Source organism: Gallus gallus, chromosome 12, assembly GCF_016699485.2.
Source record: "Gallus gallus isolate bGalGal1 chromosome 12, bGalGal1.mat.broiler.GRCg7b, whole genome shotgun sequence".
In the NCBI taxonomy this organism is placed as follows: Eukaryota; Metazoa; Chordata; class Aves; order Galliformes; family Phasianidae; genus Gallus; species Gallus gallus.
In genome coordinates this window covers 16,642,284-16,667,636 of record NC_052543.1, presented here as the reverse complement: position 1 = coordinate 16,667,636, position 25,353 = coordinate 16,642,284, and the positions used below count along the sequence as shown (strand labels likewise).

Here is a 25,353-nt window from a genome sequence, read left to right as displayed (position 1 = left end):
TTAAGGCAAGAAATTAGAGCCTTGTAGCTCCTTGATCTGCAGTCATAGATCTCTTCCTATTTAACTGGCTAAAGCAGTGTGACTGTTAAGATGGAGAAGATGTAAAAAGCAGGGATTGTTATTTCTTTTGTCCTGTAAGGCCTGCTCTGTTGGCAGGCATCAGTTAAGCAGTTTATTGGCCACTTTGAGAGTTTTGCTGCTGCACTTTTCTTCAGCCTTCTTAGTTCATTGCTCAGCAATTCCAGCTTGCTCCTTCTCTTGGCTGCAAATGAGGTGGCTTCTGGCATCTCTGTTCCACTGTATGACTTCAGGTTGTGCTGGAGAGTGCAGCTGGGAACCCCAGAAGCATCTGCAAACCCAGTGATAGGAAATGGTGTTACGTGGTGTAACTTGGCCAGCAGACCGTTACTTCTCATGTGGGCAGCAAGCTAGAAGGGACTGTTCCTCCCTCATCTCTGATATTACCAAGCCAAGTTCTTGGTTTGCAGGAGCAAATGTGAGATTTCTACAAGGGTATTTGGGTTCAGTCCCACAGTCATTTCTAGAAGTAGGGGATGTTGTATCTGGTAATAAGAACACGTTCTGCTGACAACTGATGTAACAGGTCAGGTAGTGTTCATTTGTGCAGCGAGGTGTTCTGCAGTAGCAAGTCACAGTGCAGTTGAAGTACAGTGATTGCCTTAACTCCTGAATTTCTTCAGCTCTGTGTCCTAGCGTAGAGGATGAGTGCACGCAGAGATCTCTTTCAGTAATGTAGCAGTTCTTGGCGCAGCCTGTGCCAACAGTATACTTCACACCCAGCAAATGCAGTCTCCTGGCACCAAGCTGTTAATATCTATATCTGTTCCACTAACCATGTAGAGGCGGGTGTTTGCATCAATCTGTAAACAAGATTGCCTCAGCTATGGGCTGTTGGAACTGACTGCCATACACATACACACCTTAGGCTCTAAATATTAAATAACAAAATAGAAATGATTGAAATCCTTATTGGTGATCCATTAAAATGAAAAGTGGGTTGAGATACGTAGTCATAGAATGCAAAAAAAGTGCTCACTGACAGCAAAGCATTTTTATTAACTTTAATAAATTGTGAGCTCAAGATGCAATAAGTATTTTTATTTGAACTCATAAACGGAATATTTTGTCTTTTGAAAATGAAAGCAGGAAAAAAAACTACTCTCAAGTGTGTAATAACTCACTAATTTGTCTGCTCTCAGTAAATTAGGTGTCTTCCTCACTTGGAGAGGAGGGCAGTGAGCTCCTTTCTCTGGGCAGATATGTTTATCCCTGTCTTAAATATCTGCGCTTTTCATGAGAGGGAGACTCTTGTATCGTTTTTAAAGATCCTATATGTACACATGTATTTTGTTAATATCATGTGGCTTTAATTTTTTCTATATTCTTAAAAGGCTTTTTATAGCTTCCCCTTATATACATAATGTGAGGCAGATGTAATTTATTGCTTTAATTTAAGGAATGGCAAAGTCTTAGGTTAGATCTTTAATGTTCCCTCAATTCTATTTTTAATGCAAAACCACCAAAATGTATAGAACTTCTGTTATCCTGTCATGCAAAAGAAATTTGCAGTATCTCATTCCTATTTTTAGCATGTTGATTTCCATCAAAGTGCAGATTTCAGATGCCTAATGCCTAAAACTGTGCTTTTTATCTGTTCTACTGTGACTTTTCTAAAGAAAAAGTAGTAGTCTGTGTACCTTTCAACACAAAGAACTAATTGAGATTTTCCACTGACACACAGTGTTTCACTAGCATTCATGATGTCCTGGTATCTTTTGGGAGAAGAGTGGTATGCTATCCGCTGTACAGACACTTTGGATTGGTGACACGGGCCTTCAATGATACAGTCATGATACTGCAGCTAGGTAAGTTTTGTTTTTAAAAAAAAAAGCATTTTTTAATTTTTGGGCCACTTTCACCAGAACTTGATGTCCACATTCCTGGACACTTTCTGTTTTGGGGGCATGGGAGATAATAAAATTAGTGTACTTACCAGGAAAGAGCCTGTGAAGCTGCTTGTTTACTCGGCAGTGAATGCAGTTGTGGTCTAAGCTCATTCCAGAGTTAACATAAGTGTTATGAATATCAAGTGTTCAGGGCCAGGCTGGATGGGCCTTTGAGCAACCTGGTCTAGAGGGAGGTGTCCCTGCCTACAGCAGGGGGTTGGAACTAGATGATCTTAAACATCCCTGCCAACCCAAACCATTCTATGGTTCTATGATCTCAGCCTTGGAAAAAGCTCTGACCATAGCTAGTATCTTAACTAGATGTAGTCCAACTGTGTTTTGTGAAGCTTTAGTAGGAAGGTCTTCAGTGGAAACTAGAGTGTCTGTGTTGAGCAGGCAGGAGCTGAGTTTGGCTAGAACTGCAACTCCTCCAATGACAGGCATGTTAAGGCCCATTAATATAATCTAAAATCATGATTTATGAAGGAAGACTTGTTGAGACTTAGTGCCATAGTCACTAATTTACATTGTTAGTGGCAGATGAGTAAATGTAGTGGATGTTGTAAATGATTCAGGCTGGCAGCTTGACAGCTAGAACCAAAAAGTTTAGCAAAATCTTAATTCTACATATAATTTCTTCTTAAAAGAGCGCACTTCATTATAGTCAAAATAGTTGAGTTTGACAAGCCTGGCTTGACAAGCATTGAAGGTGATAGAATCTAAAGTTCATCACTTATACTTGGGATTTTTTCTTTTGCATTCTATCCTGACTTTACGTCAATTGCTTCTCTTCCAGACCAGTGTTGTTGTTATTTCAGTTCTGTTTGCTTCATGCTTTGCAGGTCTTTTCTCTACCCTGCCATCTTCTGCATCTTTTCACTTCCATTCTTTGTCAATGTTTTTTCAGCCTGGATTTACTGAACAACAGCAAACAAATTTTGTGCTCAAACAGCAGGGGGAGTTCTGATCTCTTTTTTTGTATATATTCTATAAAATGTAATTTCATCCATGTTGAGGTTTCATAGCCTAGGAGGAGCCTGTCTCTTGGGAGAAGGTTATTAGATTCCATTTGCAGTAGTGGTTGTTTTCATTTGAATGTTTTTCTTTTTCCCCTCATTAAACAGGGAAAATAATATTTTTTAGTGTTCCAGCACTTAACCCCTTAGCAACTTGCAGCTAAGGTAGGTGACTCCAGCTAATTGCAAGTTATATTAATCAGTTCTCTTCATAGAGATTCATTGCCTATGGGGAAAAATAAACTGACAGCAGAAAGACTTCTGTCTGTGGCATGAGAAGATGTTCAAGCTTTTTGTTTTTGAAATCATTTTCAGCATCTATCAGCTGTATGTTAAATGGCACTTTGACCCTGAAATGATTTTTTTTTTCTGGAGGCTCAGTTGGCCAAATCATTCTTTCTCTAAGAGGATTAGAAAAAGTTCTGCTTGATTCAAAACCATGGTTGGATGCTAGGCTGTGGTATCACTTACATTGGCTTATGCAATTGCTGTGGTCCTGGGTACTTCATCCTGCAGTGGGCTGTTTGCAACCTTTCTTTTTAAACACAGATGTTTGCGTAGACATAAAGAGAAATTATATTTTGTTTTTCAGCAAGGGAATGATAGGGTGTAACTTTGTGAGTTACTTTACAGCTTAATCTATATGGCTGTGCTAAAGTTTGGGGCAGCACAGTGCAGAGAAGAGGAAAGGAGAGGCTGGAGGAGAGGGCTGCTTCTGCTGTGGAGAAGTACTGGCATGACTGTGCCTCCAGGCTGGAGTCTTGCAGAGATTCCTGCTGAAGTCAGGCTCTGCATCCATATGGATGTGGATGCTGAGGTACACAGTCATCTGACTGTTGTTCTGAGACTCTGGGTCCACTTAATGTTGTGGGTGTAGATAGCATAATTGCTAATGCCTCAGGGGAGGAAGATGATTTAAAAAGATAAAATTACCTAATGAAAATCTATTTCCAGGAAGAGCTGCAGTTTTGAAATGTTTGCTGGACATTCACAGGATTTTTAGGGAGAGTGACCCTGCCTACATCCTTAATGACCTCTTCATTACAGACTACTGCATCTGGATTCAAAAAATCAAGTAAGTTCTGAAGTTGTTATTGGTGTGGGAAAAGTTTTTAGCATGTTGTATCTATGGACAAATATAAGTAAAACCAAAAGAAGTGCTGTGTCATATAAATGGAGATGTGTTTGGTCCTAACATTTAGTGATGTTGATTATCCATGTATTCTTACAACATGGGAGAAAACACTCAGTGCCTTTTTTATATAGTGGCATCTATAGAGGAGTTGTATTTTTACTTAAGAGTGAATTTTCATTGATATTGATGGTCTTGGGAAAGAAAAGCTTTTGGGAAAATTCATGTTCAGATTGAAGTTGTCTTGAAAAATAAATTCAGGAGAAAGTTATTTAATGCATCTTTCTCAAATAAATGAGTTGCAGAATAGTAGTATCACTGCTACATGTATCAGTGAATATAATGTCTAGGAAGTCAGCCATAAAAACCAATTTTTTTAAATACAGCAGAAGAAAATGTATGCTGGATATAAGTGACTGATGCATTAACACATTTACTCCAGACAAATACATTATGTACCAGTTAAGCAGAACTGACAGCTTCTGGAATGAGGGCAATTAAGCTATCTTTTTGTCATAATGACATGGCACAATAGTTGTCTGTCATTAGGAGAACAAGAGAGAGTAACTGTAGAAATCATTGCCTATTTTTAGGGTCTGAATTGGGAAAGCATTTAAGCATGTGCTTAAGTCATTCTTGTTCAGTTTATCAGTGAAGCAAACATATGCTTGAAGCTAAGCATGTTCTAAGTGAACAGGGATGCCTTTTTCCTTTTACACATGTGAAAGGGGAGTATTAAGTTGACTTTCGTTCAGAAAAAGATTGGTCTGGTGAGAACAAAGGTTTTGCATTTCCAGTTTCCTAAGGTGAGTGTGGCACACGCTGTCCAGGGAAGGGAGCTTGTTACATCCCTCTGGTGATTGCCTCTATAGGAAAGTTCTACGAGTGGGGGATATTTAGTGATATCTTTATAGTCTTCTAATGAAATTATTTGTGTCCATCCAGTCTGGATACTTTCTGTTTTGTTTCTTAGCTGTTCTTTACTCCGTGCAAGCTTCATTAACCTTCTTTGTCTCAGTCTTCTCCATTCATATCTGTAGTCCCAAGTCACTCTTCAAAGATCTGTGAAGGGCTCTTTTCTTCCCCAAGAGATTTGGGCATCTTTGCTTAAACAGTTAAAACAGACTGTGAGTTGTTCTTAGTGGAGAATCTGGGCATTTAAGAACAGCTGAAAGCAATGTTTTTAGCTCACCTGTACTGGTGGAGAAAACTCTGGGTGACACAGTTCTAGGGACAAAGCTTGTCTCAGGCAAAAAATGTACTGGGTGTGTCAAATAATAGTAGAGAATAGCCTTATTTAATGTTAAGTTTCCAGGAATGGAACACCACTGGAGGTTACTAGCTTTTAAATTTCAGTGTGGGAACAAAACCTTATAGCCAGCAGTGTGCCAATAGCTGATTACAAATTTGGTTTGAGATCATCGTTTGGCTGTGGCTTAATTAGATGAATAAGTGAATGTGTCACTGGACTGGCAGAAGACGATTTATTTTAAGCACAGTGTCTGGAATTGGAAACAATTAAGCTGCTGAGTAAAAACAAATGCAGGTGGCTGATAGTCAGTTGGATATGGTGAGCACAGTCTAGTTCTTTAGGGATTTTTCCAGATAAGCTGGCTTTATTCAGGTACATGTTACTTAGAAAAAAAAGATTCCTGAAAGTATTAGTCAAAGTAAGATATTGGCAAGTGAAGTTTCATCCTCCAGTTTGCAGACTTGAACCTAGTTTTACCTGCTTTTTAGGTTTTTAGAATCACAGAATTGTAGGGGCTGGAAGCATCTGAGTTGATAAGTTAATGTTTTATCTATTGCATAAAATCCACTGTAAAATTTTTTTAACTGTTTGTTGAGCATTGAAGAAAGGGAGCATGTTGCTCAGCAAAATTAGAAGAAAGGGAAGAGTAAATATTAACCTGGGCAACAAAAGCTATACGAAGACCTATGGAGGCAGCCTGTGGAAAGTCTCGGCAGGTGGTGTCAACATTTATGTTGAAAAGCCAGATGCAGCCAGATGGAAAATTGCATCTTTAACCCCTGAGGTCATAATGACATGTCATCACTTCATTTGATCGCCCTGCTAAGTGAGCTTATCATCTGCCCTGCTGTCACTTCGGTTATTACTTTCATTTCCATAATAAAATTAAATTTGTCTGGTTTGCATGCCTTTTTTTTTCTGTAGGTCAGATTTTACAAACCACTGTGATGCATATGGTGGCCTCTCCAAGGTGAATTTAGAACCAAATTTGTATTGCTGGTCTGAGCTTTTCTCCATCTTTCACACTTCACTCTGGTACAAAAAGCAGGAGACGAAGCAGAGATCTTTGAGGAAACCAGTGGTTGTCTCACAGCTGCACATGGGCTGCCGAGAGTAAGGGAATCAAATGCGGGCTTATTGCAGAACTCTTTCCCTTTTGGAGGAGAGTTTTGCCTGTGACTCCTTGCATCCTTTGTAGATGTCAGAGCAGTTTGCCCACTGATTTGTGCTGTGTTCACCTACGCAGCCTGTGATTTCTCCAGTGCTTTCTTTGTCCACTGTTCCATGTATGTGCCCTTTCATAGAGCAGCTGTGTGATATCTGCTGGCTGTACCACAGCCAAGCACAGGGCTGAGCAGCTTCCCCTGAGTTGCTGTCTGGGCAGGCAGTTAAGTGAATATTCTTCTGTATCCCTTCAGAAGAAAACAGTTGTGCCCATGCTAGTTTAAAGTACCTTTATTTAAATACAAGCTTAGTGTTAGGCATGTACCACTTCATTACTGGTAACTGTGTTTCCTGTGCTCAACTGGAGGTGAAACTGCTGGGGCCCCTGGAAATTTTCCAGGGATTACTACATCAATTTGTGCACAGTTCTGGAGTTAATGGATCCCTAGATTTAATGGGTACAAGGAAAGCCGAAGAATAAGGTATTTGGTCTCAATTTGTATATCCTTTGTTAGCATTGTTTTTCTTTAACTTGTCATCTTATCTTATTGCAAAATATTAGAAAGTCATAGTTTGTGTTGTAGTTATGACTCATACAGCAAAGGAGATCTATTATGGCAACAGAGATGAGCTGCTAAATTATTTCAGCATATCCCATGGAACTTTGCCTGCTACTTTTTTTTTGCTACTTTTTTTTATAGCTGTATGGAGGCTGCATTAGGGTATACATGCTCTGTCATGACTTCACGTTGCAGAGTACATATACTTGCACCTGAAACAAGCATAATCCTGATGATTTGGGTAATGTGGGTACAAATGCCATTTCAAACATGGACTGTTTGCTTTAGAGTTAAGAACCATGATTCCTGGTGGTATTTCTACAGTCTCTCTAGAAGCTGATATGTTATTTGAATTAACTAAATAAAAGCTAACTCAAGTATTCCTAAACATGTTAAGCCTGCTTCTTTTGATTTGCAGGTGATACCTACCCTAAAAGGTAGGCTAGCTTCATAGCTCCGTTCTTCTTTTCATCTCTGTTATAATGGAAACCTAGTCCTTGTTACAACATAATTACCTAGTCTGAAGCCAGCAGGGAGTTGCTGCTTTATGTGTAGGGTGTGAAGTTCTCTAAGTAAATGTAGGATTAATTACACTCACAGCGTGTCGTCGGGGTGATGAGATTGACTGTGATTGTTCAGCCCCCCTTTTCCTTTTCCCTGGGCTGTCTGCATTACTGTTTTAATCAATACAATGCATTGTGGGCCTGGAGTTTTCAGGTCTGGCATTGCAAAGGCATCAAGGAATGCAGGTCTTCCCGGAAGAAATAAGATCAGTGATGTTTAGGAATTTTAGTGCTATCTGTCATCTCAGATTTTAAAATAGAGGAGTAAGGATCTCTATCTCTAACATTATAGTTTTAGTCCATTGCGTTGGTAAAAGTTTGGTAGTGGGAAGTTTCTTTTGTATTTCTTGTGGCTGCTTTGTTGGCTCTAAGTGAACTTAAATCTGAGGAGACTTAAAGGTATTTAAACACTTGGAAAAAATACAAACCACTCAAATCCTGGGTTTGGATGTGCAAGGCAGCCTGCTGACACTTGTTCCAAAACCACGCTGATAATCACAGTAGTGCAGATAACTTGCTGTTGTGCCCATCCAAACACACTGCACCACTGAATGTTCAGAAGTCTTTCCTCAGTTTAAATATTAGTACAGCTGTCTGTCTTATTAATTTACCTTAAGTTCTCTATGGAGAATCTCATGTGCAGTATTTTCCTTGCAGCTTGTTATCATATAGGCTCCCTCATATAGTGTTCTGTTTTTGCTTTAAGTGCAAAGAGCAGTTAAGTGCATGCAGATTGTATATGGCAGCCTTCCTGAAAAGAACTACTTCAGGTCTTTACTGCGTTTGGGAAAACATAACACGTAATGTATTTAAATTTGTATAGTCAAATATGATCTTTTGGATGAATATAGTTAGAATTTTGATATGTATTCCATATGTATGTTAAAATATTTGTTAGACTGATCACTGATCTGCAACGTAGAAAATCTGACCTGGTTATTGTTTGTTAAGATCTTAAAAACTTTGGGAAGTTTAGTAGAAGCTATTTTGATTGTGGCACTTCTCTGTGGTCTGGGCCTTTATAAAGCTCAAAATATTTTAATAGAGGAAAAACAGGCTTTTAAAATTCTTTTAGTCCTCACTTTTTTTTGCTACTTTTAGGGTTGGTGTTCATTAAATCTTATTCATTCTTTGTGGAGTTGCGGTGTTCTTAAGAGTAACTTAGCTGTGACATCCAGCTAAGGACTGTGCTGCCTAATGAGGGGTGCGTGGAGTAGATGTTGACTGTTAACATCTATTAGGAAAACACAAAGCTCAGAAAGGAGAATTCAGGAACAAAATCGCCCTAACAGATCTTTTAATGATATACTACTAGTATAGCATGTTAGTTTATTATATTTTCTATCTGTATGTGTGTGTGTGGGGGGGAAATTCTTAACAGAAGAAGGATTACTCAGTGGTTTAAAGCATTCCCAAATGTTAGAGGAATATGCAAATGTTCAGCTGTTAACCTCTTGGATTCAGCAGCCATGATTCAGAAGAACAAAGGCACAGCAATTGTATATTCTGGATGAAGATCCTGCTGCTTGGTTCTGTGGGATTAAACTGAGCTGTGCAGTGTTTAAAGTACTTCCTGCAGTTTTATCCTTACTGAGGATCTCAACTCTCAGTGTTGTATTTTATGTGAATTATGGTTTCATGCTCCATAGTACCCTGCCCTGGCTGTAGCTCAGGTGTCACTTCACCTTGTTTGCTGCCCATGGTAAGTGTCGTTTAGTGAAGGCTGTGACCATCTCAGGTTTGTTTAAAGTTCCAGTTTTTGAAATAGGTGATGCAGAGAAAAAACTGCTTTCATATTGCTGCTTTGAAAGCAGCCCTGGCATTAACATCTGCTTTTAGTGTCCTGATGCAGCTAGTTATAATATTTATCAGACAACAGCCTCATTGCCATCCGTGGTACGAGGGATAAAGCAAAGAAATCTTGATGCGGCTTGTGATCCTACCTTCCAGCTGAATGCAGTAAGAAAGCTGTTTTATCTGGTGTTACAGGCATTGTTCGTAGTGTCCTGTGATGACTTGCAATGGTATAGCTCACATCTGCAAGCCTCAATTATTGTAATTCCTTCTTAGCAGGCTTTACATGCTGGCATTACTGTTGCTGGCAGAGAGTTCAGCGTGCAGTGCTGTATGTGCTTACTGCTCCAAGTAATCGGGCTGCATTAGGTTTGCTTTTCATTCACTTCTTTGGTGGCCTGTAGCAGTGCATTAACTGTCAGATGTCCCAGCTGGTTTTCAAGCTTCTACTGAGCATGGGAGTGGCTGCTTCAAATGGTCTCTTTGCAGGCTCTTTGGGGTCCATTTTCTGCATGTTTCTGTTTACATACTACCAAGTGTTGGAATTCCTAGTGTGTGTTATAGGAAATACTGGAAAAAAAGTGAAGGAACTGGGAAGGGATGGATTCTTCTATTACTTTGAGATGAAGTTCATCCATGCTTTCAGAGTTTTTGTCTGAGCACTGTCCAATATCCTTAGCATTCTGTAAGGAAGTGCTGTGCATCTTTTTATAGATAAAAATTCATGGTAACATTAGAAGCAGTTCTTTTTTAAGTAGAGAATAATGATTTGAACAGATGAGTTGCACAGACTGACCCAGATTGGCAACATATGCTTATTTGAACAACATGTGTTTTAATACAATCAAGTCTAAGATGGTACACTTACAGTAGAAGATTGTAGATCATAGTCGAGGGTTGGAGAACAGGAGATAGTTAAGGGCAACAGCTCCAGGAAAAATAGCTTGGGTCGTGCTTGAGAACTGCTGGAACCTGAGTACGTGTGCCTCTCTGCGTAGGTAAGAGAGCAGTGAGTGCGGAAGAGGCAGAATAGTGTCATTTTGCAGAAGAAGGTGGCATCATTTGCGGGACAGCTTGCACCAATTCCAGCCCCTGCTTCTCAAAATGAGGTTGAGAATTGGAAAGAACAATGGGAGCAAAGGCTCCATGAATGTGTCTGATTGACTTGTGGTATGGCAAGAGTGAAAAAACATTGTAGTTCACTGATAAGAAAGTTGACGTGGACATATCTGCAAGTATGATGGGGCAGAGATTTCTATGGTCTGTTGTGTGACATAAATTAAAGATGGAATCCAAAACCACCTCTGGTTGAACATGGAACGTGAAAAATTCAGACCAGCAGAATGTTCTTACATTTTTCTGGTGATGGGTAATTATGAGTTGGCTCATTCTCCCTAAGTTATTGAGTTATTCTTCATGGTCTTGTTTGTTTCAATCAAGGTAGCATAGCTCAGAAACATACCTTGTATTTCAAACGGTAACCATGGGTCTCATACAGAAACAATATGAGGTGCTTTACAAGTTATTTGTCTAAAGTAGCTTTTTCTAGCCCTGAGAAGGAAGTGCTGTCATTTAGCACATAGAACAGAGGTAAGGGCTCGCCAGTTTGTTGGAAAGAATGTTGGCTGTTGATGCTTGAATTTGGTAGAGAACCCGCATTTATTTTCATGCCAAGTCATTTGCTTTTAATCCTCAGATCACAGTTCTTTGATTTAAAAATAGTAACTAAGAATTTGCAAGCACATTGTGCTTCCCATCTTTCACTGTTTTGATGCATGTTTTTAATATAGTTTCTTTTTGTTTACTGTCATCCTGTGCTGCTGTGCTTCTCATTAAATATTGCATCTTATTTAAGGCCTGAGCTGTCACTTCAATTGTCTGTAGAGCAGTAGGTGTGCGCAGAGCACTTTGTAAATAACAATACCCAAGTAATGTAATATATAACTTAAGAGGCTTAAAGCAAAACACTGTTTGCCCTGAAGGCTGAAAAGTGTGATAGACAGGTGGATATAATGCCAGAAATTCTCCTTTATATATGTTTTAGCAAGCCCTGTAAAACATGGATTTTTAACAAGGGATTTAATCTCTCCTCCCAGCTGCTAGCTGCAGTTCCCTTTGATGTTTTTCCTCTCCTTTCCTCTGTTTGTTTTTTCTTATTTATTTCATCACTTTTCTGTGGCTCGTATTCCTCCAAGCTGTGTCTGAATGCACCTTGCTGTGGGTAGAGAAGGGAGAGAAGAAAGCCATTTTTTTCCCCCTTAGGCTATTGCTTTGATTTCCCAAAGTTGTTGGGAGGCAGCTCCTGTCTGCCTGCAGAAGGGTCAGCAGTGGGTGTCACATCTCTCAGCCTGTGCATCTCAGCTGGCTCTTCTGCCTCCATCTGGGGAAGGCAGTGCTTGTGTTTGCTGCCTCTGAGCAGGAGGAGTGTGCAGCTGTGCTGTGATGAAAGCAGGAGCTGATCAGTGGGCTGCTAATGCCTTCCTGCTTTGTTTTCAGCCCTGTCTGGAGTGGGCTCAGTTCAGTGGATGGGGCATTATCATCATTAGAGTGCCTGAAGGTGGAATCACACCCTGAAGCCCCTGATACTAGGAGCCCTACAAGCACTGTGGGATGACGGGGAGGAGGTGAGAGCAGGCTGATCAGTTTGGGCCCCTGCAGATGTGTGCTGTCCTGCCAGGACCTTGCAAGGTGCTCAGGTCTGGTATCTTTCTATGTGAATTGACAGGGGTCTGTGACTGGGATGGCTGCAGGTTGTGGTTGCTGTTGGGGTGTTGTGGGTTTCAGTCAGGATGTTGATCTACCTCACTGGGATTTCTGCCGTTTGGTTGGTAAATCCCATTGTGGAGGGGCAGGATCCTGTTTTTAATAATGTGTTCTTAAGAGTGCCTTTAAGTCCATCCGTTATCAATGTTTCCATTATCTTTCCTCATGCATGATGGCTTCACTTGCGTTATTCTGACATTAAAATTCATATCTTCTGCTCTGCTTTTTGTGGCTCTTTCATTACCATGTTATAGTACAAACTGTATGAATTAGTGTTAGGAGTTCAAGCTCCTAGGTTGTGAGAGGAGGTGGTAAAGACAGTTGCACGTAATGGCAGTTGAGATATTTAAGAGCAAGATGAGGCTCATGTAGAATGGTTGTCAGCATTCCATATCTGTAACACAGTCAGTATTTGCCATCACAGTTCACAATCTGTTCCTTTCTCTGCATCTGTTTTGTGGTGAGTTATCAGTTCACCACTTGTTATTTTATTTTCATATGGAACTTTGGAAGCTGTGCCATTGTTAGGTATTTAGGCTTGTTGCAACTCACTGAAGCTATTTTGGCAACACCAAACTGTTTCTAAACTCACGTAAACTATTCTTGAAGTACAAACACCGATTCCTTTTTATAGTCCAGTATTAACTACGAGTTTTTCTCATGAATATTTTCATAATAACATATACATAACTAAGCTGTACTTGATTTCTTTTATGATGTGGTATGCTTAGTTGCAACTAACCAAAAGGACCAAGTAATTAAAGTAAAATATTATACTGGTAAGCTTCGACTTTGTTTAAAATATTTATAAATGTGAAGTTCAGCTCATACAGTATTCAGATTCATTATAAAAGTGCTGTGGAATTTCAGAAAAAAAATGGAAAGTCACTTGAAATGCTCAGATTTATTAACATACAGTCACTTAAATTGAAATGATGGTGCTGTGCTTTGTGTTTGATTTATGTTTAACGAACTGTAATACTTTAAGCTATGTAGATAGCAGTTCATGTTTACAAGGCTGCAAGTGGGATTGCAGCATATCACTCTTAGCTCCTGAATTCATGCAGTGCCCTTTGAAATGCAGAATTTCAAGATGAAAGCATTTTATATTTCCCTTAAGCCCATTGGATTCTTCCACATCAGCCACTGCTTTGTGCCCAGGACTGCTGTCTGCTACCTGAAGACATATGGTGGGTTTCTCTTGGCTGTTCTCTCTTGTACGGAGAGATGTATTTTCCAGACTACGTCTTGAACTCAGTGCCCCCATTTTATCGTGTGGTTTTTGTATGTTTAAGGTAACAATTTGGTGTGCGGTGAATACTTTTCCAATCTCCACTTTGATGCCTACAAGGGAAGAAGAGGAAACTGAGCCTGTAACCCCTGTACAACAAACCCAGTCTTTGTGCTCTGCTTTCTTCATGTTCTTCGACACTTTCATCATGCAAGAGGCAGCACGTGCAGTATCATAAAACCATGACACTGCTGTAAGCACAGATGAGCTCCTTGGTATAGCCATGCTGTGCTCTCCCTCCAAGCCATTGCACACATTGCTGCGTTCTCCCTGCCTTTTCTCATGGGGGTGATTATTTTGGATCTACCTCTGAATAGTTACATCAAATATGTAGGAATTTAAAGATCTTTTTCAACTCATAGCCTCTCAGATTTGATTGAAGTTGCCTATTATTTCTAAGAGTTGTTATAAGGGAAATCATTATCACTAAGTGTAGAGATTGTCTAACTGCGTAGACTCAATTTATTTAGGCTAAAAATCACAATCTATTACCTTGAGAAATTGAGAGAATTAATTTTTATATGCAGTTGTGTAAAATATCCCAAATAGACTGGACGTGTTATTTTAGCCCCTGGCTTTTCATGAGGAAACTTAGAAATTAAGTTGTTCTTAGCTTTGTGTTCTGGAGACTGTTTATTTCCTACAAAGGCAGTGGTTAACCTGGTACTACATCACATGAACAAATGTTGTGTTGTGTTTACACTCATATGTCTTTCTTTTGCTGCAGATAATGTGGAAGATCAGTTAAAGTTTAGGTCAATTTCTTACCTGAGTCCTGAAGAAAATTGTTCTGTTTCTCCTTCACAAACACATTAAATTCAGCTTTGTTCTTGCATTACCTTTGGTGCTCATTGATCAGAGCTAATGAGATTTTAATGGGGTTATTTATTGGTTCTGCCTCTCACTATAAAAATGGATAATAAACTAAGTAGGTGGAACTGTTGAATGGTGCAGTTTGCATTATCTCGCTGGCTGCTAATGGCACTACCTTTGCTGTGATTCTTCAGATCTCATAAAGCAAATAGGATTCTGACGGACCACCTTTAAGAAGATGGTTCATTTCAGTAAAAATGATAAAATAACAACAAAAATCTGGAAACGATGATATAGTAGATATTACTTATTCTATAAATGTTTTCAAGGAATTTTGTGGAATTGCTCTCCACTTTTGTAGGAGGGAATGGAAAGTGTTCGACTCGCAGACTTTTCTGTTCATTGGGGACCTGTGGTATTGTCTGTGCAAGGATAAAATATTATCTGTATTCTGAATGAATGTGCTTCTTTCCAAGAAAGAGCTGCCCTTTGTGTCGGTTAATGGGTGTATTTTCTTTTCCACTTCATGCCTCAGACTTGAGGGTAGTGTTGTTCTGCTTCATTAAGTTTTAGCCATGCTTTGCTGTTGAGGCTGGTTGTGTTCCCAGAACTGGACAAAATAAAATCTGTGAGTAGTTCCCTGGTCTTGCAGGAAATTGGAGGAAAAGGGTATATAAGGTACTTTGCAATAAGAGCAAATCATTATTATGGTCTGTAATGTAGCAGAGTTTGCAGATAGGCAGTGTTTGTCACTGTTTGGAATGTACCCAGACTACAATCTCTGCCATTAATTACTTACATTTGGTGGAGGGATTTCACTGCTACTTCCAGCAAATAAACCTTGTGAGGTGTCTCCTAAGCTTGCATTTTCAAAACTATTTCTGTGTGGTTAGAAGTCCTTGAATAGTGAAGTACTCATTAAAAGTCACCTTGGGAGAGGAATAAAATGTGGTGAAATATGGCATCTCATATAAAACACGTGCTATAAGGTGTAATTGAATCAGAGACTCTTATCTCCGTGGATTCTAAAGCTTGTTTTCTTCCTTAACCTGTGATTGTAGTAGTTTGGGCAAATGAATGGTGTGTTTTGTGTGAGTTTCTTAGGATTGTTGCTAAATGTCCTTTTGTAAGGATTATTTTCTTGAACTGAAGGATTTTTTGTTATCTCATCTTTATTAGTGACCACTTCTGCTTGTCTGTGCCTGTTGACCCAGGTGTTTCTGCATTAATGAAGTTATCTTCTGCAGCCAATGTCATTCTTGTTATTACTTCTGAGTTCTACAGTCAGAGTTAATCAAACTTAGCCTTTTTCCTGTCTTGAATATTTTATTAAAATCAAATTGTCCTTCAATTTTGTATCCTAATAGAAAAACATTTCAAACAGCTAGAAAGAAAAAATATATTATGTAATGATTCAAGTGTGGAGAGATATTTGATCTTGCTGGTTGCCAGTGACAGTCCATGCAGCAGCACCAGTGATGTATTGCAGCTTGTCCTCACCCAGTCTTGTGGCAAGGTGGGAAATTGTTATCCCTTATAGCTCAGCTAGTGCTTTAGTGTCTTGTACATACTTCCACTTCCACACCCTCCTCATCTGAACTGCTGGGACTCTGCTTTGGGATAGTATCTGGTGATGCCTGAGATAGCATTAATTCCAGAATTGCTTTAATTCTTATGATGCCTCTAGCTAAAAAGTAGTTGTGGGAAGTTGTAATTAATGCTGCTAGGTGTGTAATTTGGAACACATTTAAAGTGGTTGTGCTCTTGGCTGGTTGTACTGCTTGTTATCTTTCCTGTTTTATCTGAGAAAATGGGTGTGTTTGAAACTTTGTCTCCTAAGTGTGAATTTTGCCAGGTCTTATTGAGAAACGTAGTTTAAATACAGACTGAGGCTTTCTCCTTAAACTGGGCAACTTCTCATGCAGTAATCATATAATATTTAGACAGCTGTGTGATCCAGCAGTCAGAAAGAAAGGCTTTAGCTTAATGCAGCAGATTTGCTGAGGTGTCCAGAGCCTCAGTTGGCTTGAGGTAAGTTACCCAACTGCTCTGTCTGTGTTTGTCAGTCCTCCTGACTGGCACAGCATGATGCTAGTTTGTAGTTGAATGCATCCTGAAGAATTGCTGGCCTACCAGGGCTGGCTGCTTGACAATAGAACAGGCCCATTTTCCTCTTCGGTGGAACTTACGACACTAGAAAGGCAAGTCTGCACTTGAAGTATCTACTGTTTCTGTGAGATTTGTTTATCTTTCCTGTAAGGCTTAAAGATAATGTAAAGTGTTTTACATGTAAAATAGGGCTTGTCAGCTCTGTAGAGCCAAGTTAGCATTGCTAGCATGGAGAACTGTTTCCCATTGTAACACAATTAATAGGCCCTAACCACATTGGAACAGCATCGTATAACAGGACTTTGGTTATAAATCTTGGTTCCAAGACCAGTTAGGTCGCATTCAAGCACCAGGCAGGTAACCAAAGCTGTTGTCAATGTCTTTGATACGGAGGTTCACGTGCTTTATTGCTCTTGTGCTGTACTTGGGCGTGAACAGTTCAATCCGCCACGACAGCACTTGTGCTCTGTACTGTGACTTGATTGTTGAGCAGTGGTAGACAGGAGGAAAATCCTATTGCATCACAGTTGTGGTTTGCTATCTGTTTTATGCCTAGTTTGCACCACAAACTTCAGAAAAGCTGATGCTTGTATACATCTGTAAATGCAAAGCCACACTTATGATTCAGTAGAAATAATCTTCCTATTGTTTACAAAAACAGGAGCAAGCTAGAGCTTGTACCCCTACAAGCAAATGTTCTGTTCCATAGTGAAATATTACTGGCTCTAGTTCTTAAAGGCTGTCAGGCCAATTGACTATTTACTCCCATGTTTGCAAATACTATGCACAGTATTTTCAGTATGCAACTTGCATGCCATGATCAAGTGTGCGGTTTCATATCTCATACAAAATGAATTGTAGAGTGCTGATTTTATATATTCAAGTTTTCTGGATTTTGTTTTTTTAATATAACTGAACTAATGAGGCAAGAGGTTTGGATGGAAGGCCGACGGAAAGGCCACTTTTAAAGCCTTCTCTTTTTGTGCTATTTCTCACTGACGGTATACAGAAGCATAGTTACTTAGTTTTACTGTAACACTTCAGGAAAACTGGAGGATTTGGTCTGGATGTGTCCCCATGTCCTGTGTTATTCCTTACCTTCTGTGGCAGGGTGATGTTGGTTGGTGGGCTTTCCCTCCAGCTGTTGTTGAACCTCACTGCGAAAGCTCTTCTGCTACTTTTCACACAATTGTTACTCTTCTACAATCTGAGGTGTGTGAAACAGAATTTTTCTTCAAGCACATGGAGAAACTCTGCTGCTTTGTAGCCCAGGATTATACAGCACCTCTGTCTTGAAATTTTAATTTCAGACTCGGTGGAAAAGACCCGAGTTGCCTTGTTGTTACCTGTTCCTCAAAGCTGTGCCTTAAACAAAACACGCATCTGATCAGTTTAACCTGTAATTAAACATTTTCCTTAAGCAACTGACATCTTGATAACTAATAATTACCTTGTGTGGCACCCTTAAAGCCTATTAGGCAGGTTTATGTAAGAACACTATTACCATAATAATAAGATATCATTACCACAAATGCGCATACTGAATGAGCATGTCTTAAGGTAATCATGCAATTCCATTAATCATACTTGAAAAATTAAAGTATTTGCTCTTTAATCTCTAAAATGCTACTCCAAAGATTTTGGAAACAGCGGGACTTGTTTACACCAAGTCTGTAGTGCACGGTATCTCATTGCTGGTGTCTCATTTTGGTTTCCTGAATTGTTGCTTACTTTTCAGCCGAGGAAATCATCAGCTCAGACTCAGTATCTCTCAGAAGCATTTCTGTGCTCTGATTTCTGTTCTTTTTGCCTTGTTTTTGTCCAGAGAGTAATGTCACCTTTTCTTAAGGCTGATGTGTAACGCACTCCTGAAATTCAGTTTTCCTTGAAATTAGTTAATTGCCTTAATTGAGATGGACTGATATATACTACCTGTAATTCTGCTAAGGAAAAAAGGAGGAAAAAACTCACAGTGCTGTTATTCAATTTTTTGTTGTTCATAGAAGAAACTGGAATGTTCAGGAGTGGTTCTCTGCTTTTGTCTGTAAATTTGTCAGAAGCTGAGACTGAGGCTGTCCTTCCAATTGAAATGTTGAGGTCTGCAGACTTCCAAATTCCTCTGGAAGAGAGTTGATGAGCAAAGCGGGCGGTGGGAGGAAATGTTTCATCTACTAAGAAATCTGAGTAACTGAAAGAGGCTTTTTTGTGCAGTTTTAAATCCAGTTAAAATCGAATACCTGATGCAGTTAAGAGCTAAAAAAAAAAAAAAGCAGTGGGGCTTTGGGCAGCCTGGTCCAAGGGAAGGTGTCCCAGCCCATGGTGGCAGACTAGGGCTAGGTGGTCTTCAAGATCCCTTCCACCTCAAACCATGCTAAGATTTGGTGAAAATAATGCTCTAGGTTTTTAATGACTGCTCAGAAGATTCTTACTCCAGCCTGATGTGATTCTGGGGTGTCCATGCAGTTGGAGAAGGTTGCGTAGGGCTGAGTGAAGTCTGCACCCTTGTTCAATTGTGAAACATGCTCTGAGACCTTGTGTGTAGTGCTGGCTGTCACTGCTCCATGGGACACAGCTGTGAGAACTGAAGCAAAGCAGTTGTAGATATCAGGAGGACAGATGGAGTTGTTGGCCTTTTGCAGGCATTTACTCATTCAAGCAGTGTGCATTTGTGCTGTTGCTATTAGGATGGCAGGGCAGGCTGTTTAAACAATGGCATCTTCTGATAATCCTTTGTAAAGATGAAAAGCATGTCTTCTCCCTGTAGTTCTAGCCTAGCTTTTGAGAAAAAGGAGCACACGTGAATCCTGAAGCCACAGTTGTTTTACAAGCTAATTATCATTATTTTGTAGTCTATTTTGATCAATTAGGAGGTAAGCTGAGCTATTCAGAAGAGTGCCTTTTAGAGCTTTATGCTGTCCAGTGAGACCAATGTTTGTGTGCTGCTGTCAGGCACCAATGTTTTCATTCATTCTCTTTGAATTCATTGATAGAAATGCACTTGAGTATACAGTGCTCAAAAACTTGCAGCTTTAGACAGGCCGTTCTTTTATCTGTTGGTTGTAGTGCGTCTCATCTTAGTAAACCAATGTGTTGGCTCAGGGACTATTTTCTTCTCACCTCTTATCATTAGTAATCTGGAGCACAGTGGAGTATTTATTAATGTAAAAATATTCACAATGCCATACATCTTAATACTTGACTCCTTCCTGTGGCATGTTCTTACACCCAAGGTGTTAACAGCTACATAAGAGGACAGTGAAAGAGGAGGAGGGAATTCTAAGTGATTTCAAGGACTGAATATCTCACAGGAAACATATCTATGAAGTATTAGAATAGTGAAAATACACATAGTGTTTCAGGAAACAAAGTGACAGATGTGATATAAGAAATGTGTGCATAAACAGAACTTGAAAAATTGTCTGTAATGGCAGATGTAAAACAGGTAGCTGGAGTTGAAGATGCATTGCCAAAGGAAATTGTGCATACAATTGCTCATGGATGTCCATAAAATTAGAAGGAACTGCATGTGAAAGAGATACAAAACAATATTCTGTCACAGTGCACGTTTGGGTTGTGGAGCCTGGCTGTTCACAGGAGTATGACAGGTAGCAGCATAGAAAATAAACAAATTGCACCTTTGCATAATGAACCTCCCTTACAGTGGGAGGGGATGTGCACACGTGGAGTTGGAAGGAAGCGGGGAAACAGTTTCAGAAGCAAAGAAGAAAAGGTTCTCTGTAAGGGATGTGAACTTTGGTGACTGAAAGCATAAACCAGCTGTTCACCAGTGAGTTCAGGATACCAGTTTCCCTGCAAGCCAGGTTACTCTTACCACCTACCTGTGAGGCTTTAGGAACCTTTCCATTCATGGCTGTTTTGTTTGTTTGTTCTTGTTTTTAGGAAAACACTTTCTTTGTTCCAGATTAGGTTGGAAACTTCTTAAACACTATGTACCTTAAAGTTCAAAGTGTTGATAAAAACAAAGTATTACACCAGAAGGACTACATGTGGATAATGTTAAGTAAGCAACTTTTGAAAAATCTGGAACTTGTGTTTACATTGAAGGTTGCTTAGATTTATGGCTTAATTTTTAGCTTTGGAGTTGCTTCTGGTAAACAATTTCCTTAGTTTTCCACTCCGTCAGTTGGTCTAAGGAAGGTTAATGATTGTATTCCAAGTTGGGCTTTGAAATGCTGCGCTCTGTGAAATGGGTAAGAAATTGCATTACATTTCCCTTCCTCCACATTTAAATACAATTCCTTTAGGAGCAAAAAAAAAAAAAGAGGAGTATGTTATACTGAGTAATTATCCCCCCTGGGAAATAGAATATAAAGATCTTTAAAATCATTCAGCTGAGAGAACGAGCGCTTTAACTTCTGCCTCGCAGGAGTCATGTATTACATTATCAGCTACTTGCTCTGGTGTCAGTGTGTCGTGCCTTGCAGGTTAGCAGGTTTTGGCAGAGGAAATGAAACCCAGTCGGTTACTGCAGGATTTATAGTAGACCTGCTGTTGCAGGAAGTGGTGAAAAGTTGATTGATAGTCTAAGGCAGAACTCCGCAACAAGAAACAGGATGTATGCTTGTGACTTCATACCCTCTGTCTGCCTCCCCATTTCAAGGCATTCTTTGGCTTTTTGTTCTCTCTGTTTATAAGTCTGTGATGGGCTTTCCTGGTAAAGCATGAGCTGACCTCAAAACACTTGAGGGAATGGAAATTTCAACTGGAATACAAACAGAGTAAAGCACAGTGTGCAGCCTGTGTAGCGAGCATCTCATGGCACTGTGGATGCACTGAGGTGGCTGTGAAGAGAAGATATCACAGCTGCAGAGAGTGGGAAGTGTGGGATAAGTAGTATGGCTGTAGGAGAGCTTCTCCAACTTTCTAATCTTCTGTTTTTTTTAACCATTGTCTTTTCTGTGTTAGTAAATGCGTGTAACTCAATAAGCTCATGCTTTTATTGAACATATATTTTTAACACATATTAAATGTATGTGTGTTTTGGAGGGGAGATTGGATTTAATTTCAAATAACCTGTAGAAGAGTTGAGAGGCTGTTCAATCTGAAACCAATACAAAATCTGAAGACAGTTGGAGACATCAAATAATTCTAGGAGTGTTAACGGTAAAAGTTCAGCACTTAAAGAATGAGAACAACCCTCAGTTGTTTTCCCTTACTGTGTGTCGCTGAAACATCGGATTGCTTTTCTGAAAATCTCTGAAGTCTTTCAGTGGGATATGGCCTAGCCTTGTAAGAAGAGTTAGCCCCAGGAACAGCAATTACTCATATTCTGATATTTTTTGTGCAGTATCTATTTTTACAGCCATAACTGAAGTAAGCAGTTGTTTGCAAAACAAGTGACTAGCCAATGTTTAAGGCTTGTGTTCTCCATATCAAATGGGAATATTCGCTTTGTGAAGTTAAATAATACGCTTTGTTCTTCTTACTAAAGGTCAAAAAAGTTGGCTGCACTTTCTGAATCCTTGCAGAAAACCACGCTTGCGAAGTCCCACTTAGGATTTGAGCTGGAAGAGCTGGAAGCAGCAGCAGTGCTGGTACTAGAAGAAGAGAGCAAGTTAACAGCTGCTGGCATGGTTTCCAGGCAACAGCTGCCATCCTCGGAGTCAGAGACAAGTGACTCTGAAGAATCAAGCAGCACTTCATCATCTGAGACAGAAGGGTCTGATTCGAATGAGCGAGAGTCCTCAACTGCTGAAGATGGGAAAATAAATCCTTTACAAGGCATGCTTCAAGAAGAGAGGACAGCTCCACTTATTGACTGTAATGGATTAAGGCAAGGCACAAATGCTTTGACGTTTGAGGCTAGTGATGAAAAATCAAAGGCTTCTTTGCAATCTACTTCTGTTCCTGGAAAATTGATAGAAGAATTAGAAAAGCAAATGCACACTGCAATGAGACTTTCGGAACAACCTGAAGGATTGGCCAGTGCAAGTGGCTTTGCTTTACGGGAACAAGAAGAAAACCATGTATCTGAACCTGTCAGGTTTTCCAAGGTTACTACTGGGAAGGGGGATTTCCTGGAGGTGCCTTCTAAGACAAATCCACTGCTTTTTCTTTGCAGCACAAATGAAGATGAAGACTAAGGAGCTATGTTAGAGCGCAGTGTGACCCACCCAGCACAGCTCAGTGCTGTAGCGAGGTCTTCTCAAGGCTATCCTAAGCTGCAGAGTGAAGTGAATATTTTTCTTCTTCGTGTTGACAGTTTGAAAGACAAGGTTTCATTTGAAAAGAATTGATATGACTGTATGGTACTCACAATTATTTTTTATTTTTATTTTTTTAATTCAAGAGTGAGAATTCATCTCTGCATATAGGAATGTGGAATTCCAGTAAACGTCTAGAAAGTTTTTAAGTTATGTAGAAGAACAATGTTGTAATTAAATGCAGTTGAAGTAACTTGTAGTGTTTAAGTTATGCTTATGTTGGGATTTACTTGAAAAATGTTCTTATGTTTGCAGAAACTTGTTTGACATTTTTCTACATTTTTCATATTGAAATACTTTATAGCTAACTACATTAAAAATATTGATGGTTATAATGTTAAAAATGTAATTAATTCTGACAAATTAGGTACATTCTGTTTTTTTTACAAAATAAAGGAATGTTTGAGTTCATGTTAGAAAGGCCTATAGCTTGTATTTCTGTGGTTTTCATGTGAGTTATTTCAACTTCTGACTGCCATTAATTCTTTTGTGCTGTTTTTGAAATATTTTCACACATGAACACTACTACTGCTTTTTTTAAAGAAGTCCTAACGATTTCTTCTGTATATACTCTTAATATTACCAATGTAACATTAACCAAAATGATGAGACAGCATGGTATGGTGTTCTTGAGTACAGGACCGAAAGCAAACCTGCACTGTCTAGACATATCTTTGTTATTTGTTTGTTGAATAACTTTGGCCAACTCATTTGCTCCTTTCTGTCTTTCAAATGTTAAAATAATCTGCTCACTCTGTATGTTTTGTGCTAAGTTCTGCTAGCACTAGGTTTGGCCCAGCATTTTGACAGAGCAGGATCACCTGATCCATACCTCTGGAGGAGCAAGCCATGATGACATTCCAACCTTTTAACTATTCAAAGAGTATATAAAAAACCCTTTGCTTAAAGACTTTCTCTTCACCTATGTTGTACTGTGCTGGAAACCAGCAGGCCAGTTGTCTTCCCATACTGACTTCTTTTCAGTAAGAACTGTGACCCTGCTCTGCCAGTATTTTTTTTATGTTCTTAAATACTACCAGTTGCTTAATCAGCCTCTATGTTCTGTTCCCCAGGGAAGGAACCTCTCTCATTGTGTCAGTGAGCACTTATTCTTCTAAATGCTTGCAATAAAATCTACGCTGTTGCTGCAATTACGCAGCGCATGTCTGGGGAAAAAAATGTGGTTAAAGAGGAAAGAAGTAACCTTCTCTATTGCCACATTACAGGTGTGAACTCCAAAGCTTCCTTCAGCTGAGTGTGAGCTGGAGAAGGTTGAGTTGTGTGAGTATTGGGATGAGTTCAGAAATGCACATCACAGAATACCTATCAATTTTTACTGTATCGTGTGTCTTCAGCTCTTTTTTCCCCCCATTTTGTGACATGCTGTTGAAAGCATTCTTTTTCCAGCAGGCCTACTTAACTTCAGGAACTGTCTACCTCTGCAGATGACATCTTGGGATAATCTTTGTTCTGACTGTCTAAAAGCATGATTTCTTAATGCCATTTGTGAGCTGTTTGAGTGATGTCAAGTGTGAATCCAGATTGGGAGTAAATATCTCAGTGTCTGTACAGTGTGACACCATTATAGATTCCAGATGAGAACTTGGTACACACATGTTAACTCACACACAGCTTTGCTGTTGTCCTCACTGTTGAGGCCATGCATGGCTGGGCTCTTTCTGCCTCCTATAAAGACATTGGTGCTTGCTCATTTCTTGTAGGCTGGCAACATGCATCTCCCTCTTCTTCTGTTCCTCTGCATTTCTGCACTTGATGTGGTTATATGCCCTAAGATCCATTTTTATGCCCAGTTACTGTCCACTTGGGGTCGTTTTTGATGCTTAGTTCTGTCTTCTGCAAAATTCTTTTCATTGGTTGCAGAGCCAGTAATGGATGTTGACTTATATATTGATAGCAGTTTTATGAGCATTGTAAATATCTTTATAGTGGTGAAGTGGGAAGATTTTCATATGGAGTGATAAGTTTTTCTTGTGACTGCATTATCCAGCACACCCAGCATGCTCAGGATGAGGAACGTTGGTATGAAAAGTTTTGCCTTTCTGAAAGGAACACAGATCCTTTAAAAGAAAAGAGGAGCTCTGTGAACTTGTTTAGCCAAAACTGAGGCTTGCTGAATCCATGAAGCACAAACACTGGGAAGAGAAGAAAACAAAACATCCTGTATCAGTCTGTTAGTTGCCGTGGGTTGTGGGAAGAATGAACTGCAAGAAGGAGTCCAGGTTATATAGAGGAGTTATTTGGATGAATGCTTAGGAATTGTTCCCAGGAATGTTTTCCAGGCTGGAAATCAGCTGATATATGAGGAATTCAATACCTGTGTAGTTTGTTCCATTGGTTTTAAAACGCTCTGATTTTTATGCCCTCCACCCTGCCCTAGTTCATCCCAGCTCATTTACAGCACAGGCTGTACTTTTTAAGGCACTTTTTGCTCATCGCTGCAATCAGGCCTAAGGGAGCAGAACTACAGCCAAGAGTCCTGCTGAAAGTAAGGTTGGATATGAGCTAAGCCTGAGTGGAGGAACTGAGATTTTGCTGGAGAAAGAGATCATTTGTGTGGAGCACTCTAGGGAGGAGAGCAAATGGAGCTGGGAATGTAACTTGTTTCAGTTTTTGTTATTAAGCAGTTAACTTTATTATAGATATAGACAGAGAGAGGGAGTCCCCCATGTCCAGAAGCTATCTGA

The 25,353-nt window shown here is 39.6% G+C and overlaps 1 protein-coding gene across 5 annotated transcripts in view; it reads left to right on the top strand.

Moving 5' to 3' along the window:
• Positions 1-23,064, top strand: part of SHQ1 (SHQ1, H/ACA ribonucleoprotein assembly factor) — a 39,860-nt gene extending 16,796 nt beyond the window's left edge. For all 5 annotated transcript variants that reach the window (XM_046900018.1, XM_004944693.5, XM_414429.8 and 2 more), the window contains exons 10-12: positions 1,763-1,886; positions 3,938-4,058; positions 21,877-23,064. In XM_046900018.1, coding sequence (XP_046755974.1) covers positions 1,763-1,886; positions 3,938-4,058; positions 21,877-22,528 — 897 coding nt within the window. In that variant the 3' untranslated portion in view covers positions 22,529-23,064. The remainder of the gene's footprint in view (positions 1-1,762; positions 1,887-3,937; positions 4,059-21,876) is intronic.
• Positions 23,065-25,353: the final 2,289 nt, after the last annotated feature.